The sequence below is a fragment of the Argiope bruennichi genome, chromosome 8, assembly GCF_947563725.1.
Source record: "Argiope bruennichi chromosome 8, qqArgBrue1.1, whole genome shotgun sequence".
NCBI lineage: Eukaryota > Metazoa > Arthropoda > Arachnida > Araneae > Araneidae > Argiope > Argiope bruennichi.
In genome coordinates this window covers 132718308-132733466 of record NC_079158.1, presented here as the reverse complement: position 1 = coordinate 132733466, position 15159 = coordinate 132718308, and the positions used below count along the sequence as shown (strand labels likewise).

General features: G+C 27.3%; 3 protein-coding genes across 12 annotated transcripts in view; 1 reads left to right on the top strand and 2 right to left on the bottom strand.

Annotated features, from left to right (window-relative positions):
• The window catches only part of LOC129981777 (serine/threonine-protein phosphatase CPPED1-like), a 143130-nt gene extending 132758 nt beyond the window's left edge, over positions 1-10372 (bottom strand). For 5 of the 7 annotated variants that reach the window (XM_056092780.1, XM_056092778.1, XM_056092779.1 and 2 more), the window contains exon 1: positions 10223-10372. The gene's annotated coding sequence lies outside the window, so the exon portion shown is untranslated. The remainder of the gene's footprint in view (positions 1-10222) is intronic. The other 2 variants (XM_056092781.1, XM_056092783.1) reach the window with 1 other exon arrangement.
• LOC129981776 (serine/threonine-protein phosphatase 6 regulatory subunit 3-like) lies at positions 6630-10297 on the bottom strand. Its single transcript, XM_056092776.1, has one exon. It carries the CDS (start codon positions 9958-9960, stop codon positions 7456-7458), a length of 2505 nt encoding a protein of 834 aa, XP_055948751.1. The 5' UTR covers positions 9961-10297; the 3' UTR covers positions 6630-7455.
• A 350-nt stretch (positions 10373-10722) lies between the features above and the next one.
• Positions 10723-15159, top strand: part of LOC129980858 (trans-1,2-dihydrobenzene-1,2-diol dehydrogenase-like) — a 45297-nt gene continuing 40860 nt past the window's right edge. For 2 of the 4 annotated variants that reach the window (XM_056091293.1, XM_056091290.1), the window contains exons 1-3: positions 11308-11351; positions 11662-11761; positions 12736-12847. In XM_056091293.1, coding sequence (XP_055947268.1) covers positions 11323-11351; positions 11662-11761; positions 12736-12847 — 241 coding nt within the window. In that variant the 5' untranslated portion in view covers positions 11308-11322. The other 2 variants (XM_056091292.1, XM_056091291.1) reach the window with 2 other exon arrangements.

Sequence of the window (15159 nt, the reverse complement as noted above, 5' to 3'; positions counted from 1 at the left end):
AAGATTGCTGCTCTACTGAGGATATCAATTCCTCCTCCCCATAACAAATCTGTAATTTTTTGCTGTGACACAGAATGCATTTTATCGGTAATTCTGGTTGCATACTTCCATCAGCTCATCGATATTGTTGCTATCCAACTCATATTCATGACCAGAAGAACAATCTCATTGAATAAGGCTCCACAGACACTTGCTCGAATTCTCGAGTCACGTTCGACAATGACAAAGTAGGCCAAAACGTCTTCTAAATAGATATGAGTTCCCATTAAGCAAATGCTCGAAACATCCGAGCGCAGGCCAATTCAACATGTGGCGTCATGGTGTCTCCTCGGCACTTGCTTTGCGAAACATTCCTCTTTAAGCAAGTTGTATTTTTAAATTTTTGTTTCCGTAATGTCGATCATCCATTGTGAAAGGTGCTCGTAAAGCGAGATTTGAATCTGCTGAAGTAACCAAGCATCTCAAAGCTTCAACATCAGCAGGAAAACCATTGGCCGGCCAAGACAAGAAAAAAAAAAAAAAAAACTAATTAGTAACAGGCCCACATTATGTTACATATCCTCTTTGAAGCTGAGTCTCGTTGCACCGTTGTATGGGGAAAAAAAAAATCCAAAATCTGCAGATCTCTGAATTTCAATGTCACCTTACTTCTCCACTGTGCTCTACCTGTGGGCAAGATGAAATTCTGGAACACACGCATCATTTTTCAGTGCAAAAAATACGAAAAACACGGAAACATTCTAAGAAATGAATTTGGATGCACTCCATTCTTTTTAAAATGCATTTTTGATTTCTCAATTAATCCTAATAAGAAATTAACCTTCTTCACCAAATGCCTCTGTCACATAAAATGTTAAATTTGTTCATCTTTCAATTTTTTTTTCATGCTTTACCGATTTTTTTCCCCTCTTCGTCTGCTAATAATAATAATATATGTTCTTTTTTTAATGTCTCGGAAGTATACATGTAGATAATTTGAGATAAAGCAACTGAAATGAGCAGTAATCTCAAAAAGCATTACAAAACCTAACCTCTGACAAAAAAAAAAAAAAAAAACATTCAGCATCTTCACATACGTGACGAAATATAGTATAGGCCTCAAAACTACAATTCCACAAAATTAAGGATATATTTACCAAATTACTGCCGGCTTAAAATACATACGAGAATTCAAAACATTAATTCTCAAGTTGTTTATTTTTACTTTTAAAATATAGTTATTAAGAATCCAGTTCAAATTTAGGACAATTATCAATGGAAGTCTTTAACTTTACGAATAATTTCTATAAAAAAAATGAAACTGCTATTTTTGCATATAAATTAAGCCTATATGACTCTTTAGAAAAATTAAAGCAGTATCAAGAACTCTTTACAGCCATGATAATAAGGTTTAAATTTTATGCATGCTAAATATATCTTGCAAGCATTCAATAGCACTTGAGCAAGTAACATTTTAATTCATAATTAAAAATTTCAGCTTCTTAAACTCTGCAATTGGATGGCATTTCAAACCATTTGAAAATACACTTCTCTTATATTATTCAAAAACAGAAATTTTTTTAACAGACATTAATTTGAATCAGACTTATTTAAATTGCCTCTTAATTATTCCATATAATTCTGAAGGTTAAATTAAAACTAATTAAATTAATTTTAGTATATTTGGAATAAATCAATTCTTTTATTCCATATATGTTAATGCACCTTAAAAATATAGAGTAATTAAGCATTATATTTTTTGTTCCATATTAGCCATTCTATAAAATTAATATCAGTCATTAGCAACTTATTTTTGTGTCTTGAAAATGCTTACATGCTTGTCGTATTGGCAAATGATCACATCACACGATGGTATTGATTTTAGCTAGAAGTGTATTTCCATTGTGATAATATATTTAAGAAATTCTATTATTACAGTACTATATGTAAATAACAATTTTCTTCATTGCAAGAATTAATGGGTTTATTTGCAAGTACTAATCTAAGTTTGAATCGCCTGATATTGAAGAGTTAAACCTCATTCAATAAAATTTCATTGACAGTTCATATTACAATAGTACACATAAAACCAGTAATAACTACTTGCATATCTCTTGTCTATTTTTATTTATTGAAATATATAAATAATGAATAAAATGGTAGAAATTTTAAGAAATAGTGATAATACTTTTCCATTTCTAAGCAATTATCCTAAATTCAAAAATAAAATTTAATACAGAACACAATTTTGTTCTATCAATGAATTGATCTGAAAACTGAACTTTGTTTTCACGAAATTCAATTTTTAGATTAAATTTGTATGTAATCAATTCACAGCAATCTGATGATTCAGCTTGTACTTCATTTCAGTACTGGCATTCAATAAAGTCTATAGTTATCCAATTACTCATTTTTTTAAATGTTAACTCAACATTAAAGAATAGCAACTTAAATTTATTTCTATTTAATAACTAAGAACTGCTATACTGTATGTGTAAAAAATTTAAGGCCAACAAAAAAATTTTAAGATTGAAGATTAATACAGAATCAGAAATTGAGTTTTAATATTCATACAATTGAAAAAAAAAAAAAAAAAAGTCAACAAATGTATTTGTGAGAAATTTATTATAAGAATAAACAAACAAACAAAAAATTATTCAGCCTGTGTACAAAGCTTTAAAGTTATCAAAATAAAAATATAATATTATAGGAACAAATATTTAATACTTACTATTAATTTATAAAGTTCTGAAATATTTTTAAACTGAGAAAAGGTTATATAATTTATTAACTGAGTATATGTCGATTTACTTTTCTCTGTCACACTATTCACAAAGCTATCTTATCCCAGAAATTAGCTGGAATATAACCCAGTAGAAATTAAAAGTACTTTATAGTCATTCTGAAATTTATTATGTGAATAAGTAACAGAAAGAAAGAATTATTTGAGAAGATTTTATAAACATATATAATTATATCGTTTTATAAACACAGAAAATTTGTTAATTGGGTAATACTTCTCTTACACAATAAATAATGTGCATATTTTTGTGTTAAATAAATATATAGAACTTTATTAAAATTATGCATGTCTACAATAAAAGAAGGTACAAGCAAAGTTTTATAATTATATTATAAAAAGATACTAATTACCAAAATTTTAAGGCATTAATCATTAATTAAAATTTTTTCTCAATTAACTTAAGTACTTTAATTGGACTATAACTAATAATTTTTTTCATTTTAATTCTGATGATATAACAAATTAACAGACCTGAAAAGTTTATTTGTTATGGTACCTATCATAAGTAATGAAATAACATTCAATAGTGAATCTCAGTTCACCAACTGAAGAAAAAACATTGCTTTTGATAAAATTAAATTGGTAGATCATTTCACTACTTCTCCATAGTATTTAGTTTAAATGCTACTGGCCTGGAACCAAAACTTTGTTGTATAATTTAAGCGAATAGACAAATTATTCAGTAAGTAGATTTATTTTTAAACTTCCAAAAAATTTGGAACATATAAATAAAGGTAATCAGAGATAATCCCTATGTAAGTGTTTGAATTTTTTATCTAGAGATAAACATAAAGACTCCTGCAGAAATTAAAAATTTAATGGCAGAACAATCATATGTAATTATACATCTGTCATTCAATTGATGTTATATTTTTCAGGATTACGGTTGGGGGGGGGGGGTCTCATTCTTAATCTTCTAGTCATCAGAAGTAACCAAATATCATTTCTCTTTATCAAAAAAACAGTTAACTGCAGCTATTGATTACTCCAAATCAATATTTGCCTTACTAATTTTAATGATAAATTACAACATTTAAAAAAAATTTGACAATTTAATTACAATACACAATGTAATTTTTCATATAAAAAATTTATATTGTAAACATAAAACAAATACTTTTAGATAATATATTACAACCAAAATACAATAATTTTTCAAATTTAATTATGTAATTCCATTCAAAAATATATTAAATATTTTTTAAGTTTTTAATTCAGTTACATTAAAAACAAAAATTTTCATTTATAATATATTTTTGAAAACATGTTAAAAGCTTCAGATTCTAAGCAAATAATTTTTGTTTCTTTGCTCATAACAGTAATTTTCCCCCCTTACATTACATTTTAAAATTTATTTCTATAATTAAAAAAATGTACAATACTTTATACTTCTTAATTTAGTTAAAAGTAATTCTGATAACAACGCCAAAGCTCATTGAATCCAACATATTCTTTGACAGTGCTTTTATTAAAATATATTTTTTACATAACTTACAAATGATCTCATATTTCAGCTATTATTTCAAAACTTTAAAGAAAATTTTCATATGCAATTTTCTGATTTTTATATTTTGCAAAGTTAACAGATTGCATGATTTGAGAACACAGTGATCTGAACTGTATTAATTTCCAAGTTTGGTGTAGAAAAAAAATTTTAAGTAAAAATAAACAAATAACTCAAAGGTTTTATATTTAAATCTTGTAACTATCAAACTTTGTAAATAAATGTAATTCTATTGCAAGCTAATTTTATTTTAGAACATGTACTAAATTCAAGGTGACCATTCGTACTGATTTTACCAGTACAGTACTGGTTTTCAGGGCATAAGTCCTGGTTAGTCATTAAACAAAACCAGTACACAACAAGTACTGGTTTTAGATTGGAAAACATTAAAACAAAAGAAGTAATAAAATAAAAATAATAAAATTAGAACTGGCAACCCTGATAATTCCATGTGATATCGTCAGGTGTCGCAATCCTTGTTGATTGTCAGAAATAATTTAAATGCAACCTATATGGAATTCTATGAAAATATACAGGAAAACAAAAATTTGTTAAAAGCAATTCATTCCTCAGAAAAATATAAAAAAACAAACAAAATTAAATAACTCCTTATGTTTTATTATGTTATTATATTAGGTATGGCTTATCATGTTATTTTATGTTTATTATGTTTTATTTTTATATTGTAAAATCATATTTTAGTTTTCACATTTCTTGTGTTTAAATAAACGCAACATTTTTTGATATCTAAAAGTTTTTTAAATTTACTTAGTTATACAGGTTGGCCGTTGGGTGAATTTTTGATAAAAATTTATAAAATTTGGGCATGACTGTCCTGGTTTCAGGTTAAAAAAAATGGTCACCTTAACTAAATTAGTGGAAATATCTTTTAAGATACTCAGTATACTGTATAAAATTTACAATTTTATATGTACTCTATTATTTTGAAATCTCTAAACTCATATATGATAAAAATTTACTTACATGAGATACTTATTGAATATGAAAATCCATTTTCTATATAAAAACAAACTTGAATCCACAAATTGAATAATTATAATATGTCATTTTAGAGAACAAGATACTCAATATTCAGGAATTTATATTATTGCTGTCATACATACAATAAATTTTTAAGCTGTACAAAAAAGAATCCGTTTTTGAAACATCTGTCATAAATTCATTCCTACAGTACTTTAAATCAGAGCAGTAAAACATTTATATGTTTTTAAAAAGTCTATCTTTATTGTAAGTATACAAACTTTTTTAAAAATAAAAAATCTGTAGCTAAATCAAAAATTGTAAAAGCAAGAGATTTTCAAACAAATACTCAGTCATATTTACATCATAATATATTAGAATTTTTAGTAATTTAATTTAATTTTCTCATTTTAGTATATGTTGCATCTTGTATTAAAAACTAATTAAATTTATTAAATGATAATTTTTGTAAATATTAAAGTTTTATGTTGTCATCATGAGCATATAGTTCAGCATTTCAGAATTCAAGTGCATTACAGTAAGTGAAAAAACTGACAAAATTCCATGTTAACAAATATGAAAAGTCAAGTTAAATAAATGTGTACCAAAAATAAAGTGTTTTTGTTTCAGAAACTTAAAAATCTTCAATAGCAGGATAAAATAAAACATACTGTAGGTCAAATTACATAAGCAAATGTAATTTAGCTGAAAACATAATACATTTGCTTACTCTATTATGTAGTGAATTATTTCATTATCATGTGCGTTATCATACATTCAAAAATTTTTTTTATAATATAAAACAAGTTATTACAGAAGTATAACTAAAATTATTTGGTAAAATAAAAAATAAAAAACATTTTTATTAGATTATCCAATTCTGAGCTCTTTATATGCAAGATAAATTTCCAGATTTGAAGTTAATGTAAGATATCATTACAATATTTCAATAGTTATATTCTTCTTCTTATAAATGCAACAAAATATCTTACTTCATTTAATTATAAAAAACCAGAATGTTTTACATTTACAGTAAATATTTCTTAATTTATGACATATAAGAAATTTTTACTATGTGTATTTATATGATAATGCTATTGCAATCAACTTCTATTGTTGATATTATCTAGTTATTTTTCTACATAAAAAATTATTGAATTTCTATGTAAAACAAAAATTCTTTAGATATTTTACTAATTTGAAATAATGAAATGCTAATAAGCATTAAGATGTATTTTTATCTTGAATTCATGCAAATTATCCAATTGGTAAAAAAAAAAAAAGGTTTTAAAATTTTGTAACTTTAGAAGTGAAAAGGAAAATCTAATACGTATGATTAAGGTCAAACTTCATACTATTAAGTCAATAATATTGCATTTATTGATAATATTTTCAAGATAATAGTTACACTGTGCGCCATACACACAAAGAAAAATACTTGATCACAGATTTAGTACTATCTTCGAAGACATAAATTCATTGGTCAAAAGCTATCATATGTCATGTGATATTTTATGCTAAGTTGAAACATTAAATTGCTTACAAAATGACAATTTTCGTTTATTTTCATAGTCCTCAAACAAAATAAAGTTAAAACGTTTTTTAAGCTACTGTTATTATAAAACTTTTTTTTAAAAAAATTTCAAGATGTTAAACATTTATAATATTGACACTGCAGAATATCATAAAACAGAAAGTTTTGTTTGATTCAAATATGATTAGTAAGTAGATTATAATCAACATGTTACTCATAATAAAATAAAATCCATTTAAGAGCTTGTAATTTTTTAAAAGCATTCAACAAAATAATGCAACTTTTCAGAGTCCAGCCCTGATCATTTTAATTACAACATTAGAACTATTTCAAATGTATTTATCACAAAAATCTACCTAATATACAATTCATGTAATTTCCCATACAATTTTTCTTGTTAGCCTTCTATGCTATTTTAATTTTTCTTAAATATTACAAAGAGCTTTGCAGCAGGTACTTCCCAAAAGCTATTTTTCATAAATCACAAAATATAATTTGTTCATTACAGGTATTTTCTATTTATTTGTGTTTTCATTACTACATAGGCCAAAGAATGATGTTTAACAATATGCCTTATGCAGATTTTAAAGTGAACAGCAACAATCTATTAATATAAATTAACAGTCAAATTAGAAGAAATTTGCTCCTCACATTTTACTGGCTGGAAGAAACAGATTCATTTGCAGTCTCCGGTGTAACTTTAGGTGAAGATGAAGCATCCAAATCACAAGATTGTTCATTACAATTAGGCTGAACAGATTTTTGTTTATTCTCATCCAGAACAGCATTTAAAGCATTCATTTTGTCAGTATCATTACAAGTGGTTTCAGGCACAAGTGCATTTGATGAATTCATGACACATTTTTCACTTACAACATCTGATGTTTCCATTGCCACAGATGAAGAAGAACCAGTTACATCTGATTGGTCTACAGAAGGGGGATCAAAAGATCCAAAATTGCTGAAATCGGCCCAATTTTGATCATCTGATGACCCACCTGAAGAATCAGCAGTTTCCCAGGGATTAGGGATAGCAACTGGGGCCACATCCATTGGAACACCATCAAGTATAGGCTCTTGGCTATCAACATCCATTTTCATTTCATCAGAGCTCAGAGCTACTGGTGCATTTTCCGATTCAAATACTTGGGATTCTTCATCAGAATCACTGCTATTATCTTCAGTAGATTTATTCAACCTAAAGCAAGAAGAGAAGGAGGAATTCTCTCGATCTGACCAAAGAACAGCATCGCCATCTGGATTCATTTTAGCATTGCAAATCTCCTCAAATAGTTCAGCACTCCGCATACTGTTCCCATCACCAACAGGGAAATTCTGAGATGGATTAACAGCATTTCGAGCATAAATAAGACTTTCATGTGCATCTTCAAAGTCATCATCATTAAAGCCAAATTGATCAACAAAATTACTAGTCATTTCATGAATTGGATTATCAGAAAATGCCAGATGAACAGATGTACCTTTACCAAAAAGTACACTTCTGAAATCAATTGACTCTTCATCAGTTGAAGAAGCTGACATTGGAGGACCATTTACAACCTGTACTCTGTTCTTCTGGTTGATTTCTGCTAATTTGTCTGATATAAATTCCTCCCATTTCTTTTGATGATCTTCAGGCAATTGCTTTAATTTTTCTTGAATTAAATTACTATTAACTCCGTTTTCTGCATTTTGAGCAATATGATTAGCAATCTTTGTTAAGTGACCCATATAACCTTTACTGCTAGATTTTGAAGATTTACCAGGCTCCTCATAAAAGCATTCAATTATTTTCACAGTTAATTTATACTGGATCAAAATCTGATCCAATAATGGGTGCATTTTATTACCCTCTTTGTCAAGATTTGGAGGATTAGTAATAATTCTGCCAACAGCTTGCTCAACTTGAGTATGAAGAAAATTATTCCATGAATACTTAAAAAACATGTCTAGAAGAACTATAATAGAGCTAAGTGATGCAAGCTTTTCATTTATTGATTGATTATTGGTATATAATAGAGCTGTAAGCAAATGAGCAACTTCTAATCGACATATTCCAAGAGGAGGATCCAAACAGCCAATTGTGAATGTGATAGCAGGTTTAACAGGTGGTTTTAAGAGCAAATTGTGAAAATCTTCCAATCTAGGGCCAATAGCAGCTAGTACATTCGATACACCACGTTCCAAACGTTCAACATCCAAAGCCGTTATTTGTTCCGTTTCACTATTTCTGTTAAATAGTGATACAAAACAAGATGGGGCATTATCTGCTTGTAATGGATCTCCCTGATTTACAGGCATCTGTTGTATGCCAGCAGGGCCCTGTTTCTTAAAAACCAGCAATGACAGCAAAACTTGAATTCCATTAACAATAGCACTTTCTTTAGTAACATCCTTAAACATATGGTTCAGCAATTCAGAAATAACTTCAACAGATTCCACAGTTTCCAACAAAGGATTTGGTTCTGCTTTTTCCTGTAACAGAGACATATGCTCTCTAGAAACTTTGATTATATCACATAGAGCATGAGATGCATTACAATTGAAGTCTTCGCCATATTCTACATCTATACGACTTACAAGTTGCTGAATTAGCTTCTGATCATCAAGCCATTTAATAATAGTAGTTCGCATTTCATTATTTTCAATAGCCACTAATCGTAGCAGTAAATCCATTATAGCCGATGTGTTAAAATGCTTTAAGATTAGCATAATAAAGTCTTTATCTTTTAAAAATTCATACATGATTTCAGTTTTCTTAGTTATAAGTAATCCCATTGTCTTGCTGAAAAAACTTGCTAAAAGTGGATTTAGAGGATCATCGGTGGACAAATAATTATACAGTTTTATTAGAAGATTTTCATCGCCAACAAGAGCATCGTTGATCTGCGCAATATCAAAAGTCAACATTTCACAAGCGCGATTAGCATATCTATACCGCATACTTACAACTCCATCATCTTTAGGTTCGGTTATTATCAAAGTAACCATTTCATCTAAAATTTCTGGACGAACGAGGAAATCTAGTAATTTTTTTGTCTGAGCTTTACATTCTTGTAAGATATCTTCTTCGTTCATTAACTCTTTCAGGGTAACATTTTCTTTATCCAACAAAGTTTCTATGCACGAGCCAGTAATCAAATTATACCTCCAAAACATCTTGAACTATTATGTAACTATCTATCAGTGAATATTTCTTAAGAATTTATTGGTTTTAGAAAGAAAGAAAGGTGTTAACTAATGTTCGAAGGTAACATGAATAGGAACGATATTGATCTCGGATCCATGTCTTGTTTCCGGATCGCAAGTCAATTAATCGGAATGGCAAAACTTTCAAAGAAATGAATAGTACAAGACATAAATGTAAAGTTATTGAATCATTATATCCTGCATATGAGAGTAGCAAATCTCTATTACCTACCAATGATATATCAATCTAGTTCGTAGTCAGCGGGGGCGGGAAAACAATTGCATGTAAGATGGCGAAGTTAGTAAAGACGACATTCAAACCGTCTGTGTACAGCAAAAGCAAGCCATTTGCACATGCGTGATTTCATGCCTCTCGGCCGACGTCAATTTCAAAATATTATCTTTCAAATTATTTAAACCAGTTTCATTCATGCAAGCCTCTTTCATAATTGTTTTTATCGTATAAAATTCTCAGCTATTGTATTCCTTTTTATAAATTGCTCATTCTATTTATAGAATTAAATTTATTTTAAAAAATTATAAAAATTGAATTAAAAAGATTTAATTAATTTAATCAATAAATTGTATAGATAAATGCAGGAAGATAACATGCCTTAAATGAAGAATTCAGACACTGAATATTTTGTATAATCAAAATTAAAATCTTTTAGCAGTTAGCAAAGTTTAGTGAATGTGCCAAATAAATTGGCAGCAAGATACCTTGCTACTTTTTCCTTTTCATTTAAGTTAATAAATCTTATTTAATTATATTAATCTTTGACATATTTTTCTACTAAACAAATAAGTTAAGCATTCATTGTTTCAGTTTATAAGCAACTATTCAAATTGAGTGTATGCGTATCATTATGGGCATCCAAATACTACTAGCATTACAACACAAAAGTAAATAAACAAGATTTAAAAAATCGTAATGCTTAAAATAGTGAAATATTGTAAAGTCTATCATGCTCCTATACATATCTTAAAGTACAATCATATTCCTGTCTGTTTACGGAAATATTCAATGAGATTTAATAATTCCAATCCCCCCCCCCCGCTCTCCCACATTTTGGTGTATATAAGGATTTGTTTTTTGTATTTTTGTTTCACGCAAAAGTGGCTTGACTCTTGAACGATATCACGTGAAAATTGGAGAAGTATATCAATATGTAACCCTTGTACCCCTCACTTTCTCGGCCTTCTAGACTACTCCTAAGTTGGCTCTATTACTGATAACACAAGTGAGTAAAATTAATTTAATGTAACTTATTTTTGGCGAAAAAAAGAATTCGTTGCTATTATTATGTTCCTTTTTAGCAATTTTTTTCAGAAATGAATCATATTTATGAGTCAAATATAATGTAATTTAATGCTAGAGCATATTAATACTGCATCAAATGATTGACAATTAAAAAAGTTATAGTTACATTTTTTTGTTACATGAGCATAATTGAAAATTGTTTTCCCTAATTAAAGTTTCCTAATTAATGCTAATAATGCTAATCAATTCATATGTAATTATTTGCATTTTAAATCTCTTTTTTTTTTCCCTTCTCCCCAATATTTAAAAAAAATTTTTTTAATTGTGATCTAAAAGATAACTAAATTGTCATTTTATTTATTGCTAGAAAATTCAATAAAATATCATTTTTATGTTAATACATTTTAAAGGAAAGCAATGGCAACTAAGTGGGGAGTCGTCAGTGCTGGAAAAATATGCCATGACTTTGTAACAGCTGTCCAAAGTATACCAGAAGGTGGACAACATGAAGTATGTTAACAGAAACAGATATTTTTTTTTTTTTTCTAGAAGACATTTTGGTTTACTTTCCTCATGCTAATTTATTAATATAAGTGCTATTATTAAAATGTATGCAAGTCTTTTCAATAAATCTGAATCATTAGTTTATTAAAACAGTAACAGTTCAATAAAAGAAAATAAATTATTTATAATTCTTTTGGTACTTTTAATTAACTGTGAAAGAGCCAAAAACTCGTCTAATGTAGCACCAAAACCAAATTGGCATTGCAACCCTATGAGTACGTTTTTAATATATTTGACAACAGCAAGCATCTGTTTATATAAAGTTTAAATTTTGTATGCATTTATCAATAAACCACCAATCCTTTAATTAATAAGTATCATAATATTTCTTTTAAAATATGTTGGGGCATAGGAATTATTAACTTCTAAGTAGCTTTTTTTCCTTTACTATGCCCAGTTCAACAGTAGATAATTCATATTTATTGGCAATTTTTAAAAAAAATCATGTTTAAAATATTGTTAGAATTTGTGAATTTTGATTCTATATCAAAAAATATGATTTATGTATTTTCAAAGATTTTTACGAATATAAAGTAATTGGATAAAAAAAAACAATCGGTAAATTTGGAGGTTTCATTATTTAGGAATAGGCCAAAATCAATTAATTTTTTTTTTTTTTTTTTTTTTTTTTTTTTTTTTTAATTTCAGTAGGTAATATATAATAGAAGAATGTGAGTCTTGCTGCAAATAAAAAGATGAATTTGTTTTCTACTATTAATATTGCTGAATAAAAATTTTCATCTAAGGTTAGACTTTTATAAATAAATAGTGACATTTGTTATTCTATGTAAATCATTAAAAAATAAGAAAATTAATTGAAAAACTGGTATGATTTTGCATACCTATTTAAATGCTTTCTGGTCTAGAAATGAAATTTAAAACTTCTAAGAAATATACATGTTCTTTTTTTTTATTTTTAGTTTGTTGCCATTGCAGCTAGGAGTTTAGCATCAGCTAAAGAATTTGCGTCTAATCATAACATTCCTAAAGCTTATGGCTCATATGAAGAACTAGCCAAAGATCCAGATGTTGGTTTGTGACTTTCATATAATTTTGCAAAATTTGTCTATATTTAGTGTATTGTTTGTTATTTTTACTTAGCAAAAATATTTTTGTTAATAATAATATTGTTATTGTAGTGTTTTGTCAATAATGTTTTGTTTCTTAATAGAAAAATCTCATGATACTATTTCCTTTAGTGTTAAACTAAGAAAATTATGTCTACTACTATAAATGTTAATGCTGAAAATAGGAGTCTGTAAAAGCACATTTTCTTTTTACTTGACAGTTATAAGGGCTTTGATATTCCTTAGTGATTTGATTTTCTTTCATATTCTCCATATATCTCTCACTTTTTTGGATTTTTCTATTCTTTTCTCTTTAGTTAATGTGAATCTGTATCAGAATCGGTAACTTCATGTTCATACATTCAGCTTTCTATAAAATATCCCATCTTTTGACCATATATAGAGACCTGGTAGATATGCAGCTACTTAATTTTTGCCTCTGGGATAACAGTAATTCACCACGTAAATAGTTTGCTAGGGGTAAAAAAAAGTGGATAACTTAAAACAAATTGCTTTTTAAAGTCTTTTTTTAAGTAAGCCCAGCATCTAAGAATCCTTTTTTTTTTTTTTTTCATTGTGTATACTATCACTTCAAATATAAATCTGAATTTTTCCTGAAGAGTATTTTTGATTTATGCAAAATTGTTACATAGATCATTTGAAAAATTAATTCAGAAAATTAAAGCACAATTTATGTGTGCCCTATTGCAATACAGTGGGGTGAACAACTCAAGTACTTTAGTTGTAAATTTTGGAATGTAAGAATGTTCTGACCTGAATAGTATTGCTATCTGTGGAAAGAAGTGTATAGAATGAAGCAGATAGTAGGGTGAATAAGAAAGGGATTACTTCAGAATAAAATCTAAATTTAAATCTGAAATGTATAATAATTATATAGAATTATTAAAACTGTGAGATAATCGGCCAATCAATCTGTAAATGTTTACAATCAAGCAATTGCTGTCATTATTTCACATTTTTTCATCAAACATAATGCTTACTGTAATTCAAGAATGAATACACTTGAAATGTTTATTAATATTATTTGTAATTATGGTAGTTTCAAGCTATATTAGAATTAAGTAATTTCAATGTGAAATTTTATCCTGAATAAATGGTATAAAAATATAATGGATTTTTCAAAAACAAACATAAAATAATTTTAAAAGATTGTAATCTTAATGTTTTTATACCTTCTCATCACTATTTATTAGTGACTTATTACTTTTATTAATTTGAAATTTCTATTGAATTTTTTAAGTAAAGGTGCTATTTTTTTTAAGTAAGACAGAAAAAAGCACTGTTTTATGGAGAAGATTGTACCTTTTTTTCAATATTTTTTTAAGAATGTCAAGAATATTTTAATGAATATGATTCAAGAACCAATAAGTTACATAAAATTTAATATTCACAATAATATTTAATATTCACCTGTCAATAAATACATTTAAAAAATGTATTTATTGACAGGAATTTTTTTTTTTTTGAATATTATTTACATTTGGTTAAATCCTTTAGGAAGTAAATCTGAAAATTGAATTGAATGAAGATTCAGAGAAATTTATCATACAGATACCAGATACCTTTGAGAAATTGCATTAATTTTTTAAAAAAATATTCTCGCACATAACCTCACACAATAATTCACATAACACTTCAGTATTAAATGATTTTATTTCCTGCACTCATAATTTTTTTTTAAAAAATGGTTTCAGCAAAATAAATAAATAAAATAAAAAGTATAAGTTTGATTACTTCCGTTTCAAATTTAAGTTCAAATTTTAGGGCATATAACAAAACAGTAGAAAAATACAAAGTATAATGAACAGAATAGTGCAAGACTTCTGAAATAGAATGAATTATATGACTATCGAAATTTGAAGCTTAAAAGTATTTATCTCTAAGAACCATAAATATCAAGTTTCATAAAATATTTTATTGAGAATTTTAGTGACCATTATTCTCAATGAACCAACTAGTCACCAAAAATGGCTAGTATAAAAATAAATTTTTTTAAAAATTCATGGCTGAATAAATTTTAGACCACTTCCCATAGACCCACTTCTGAAACTAACTATGCAATGCATGTAAGAAATTTTTGAAGTGAACTACCTTCAAATAATGCATATACCTTCACCTTCTGGTTCTATTCTGTCCAAAGTCATAAAGTATACAGTCCTGTAAATGAGTGACATGATCATTCTGATCATTTCTGCAGATGAGCCACATGGTCATATTGCCATCTATATATGCCATCGGATTTATGATGTCATTTAT

Coding starts and splice junctions, on each gene's coding strand:
- LOC129981776 (XM_056092776.1), bottom strand. CDS start 9,960: ATGTTTTGGAGGTATAATTTGATTACTGGCTCGTGCATAGAAACTTTG.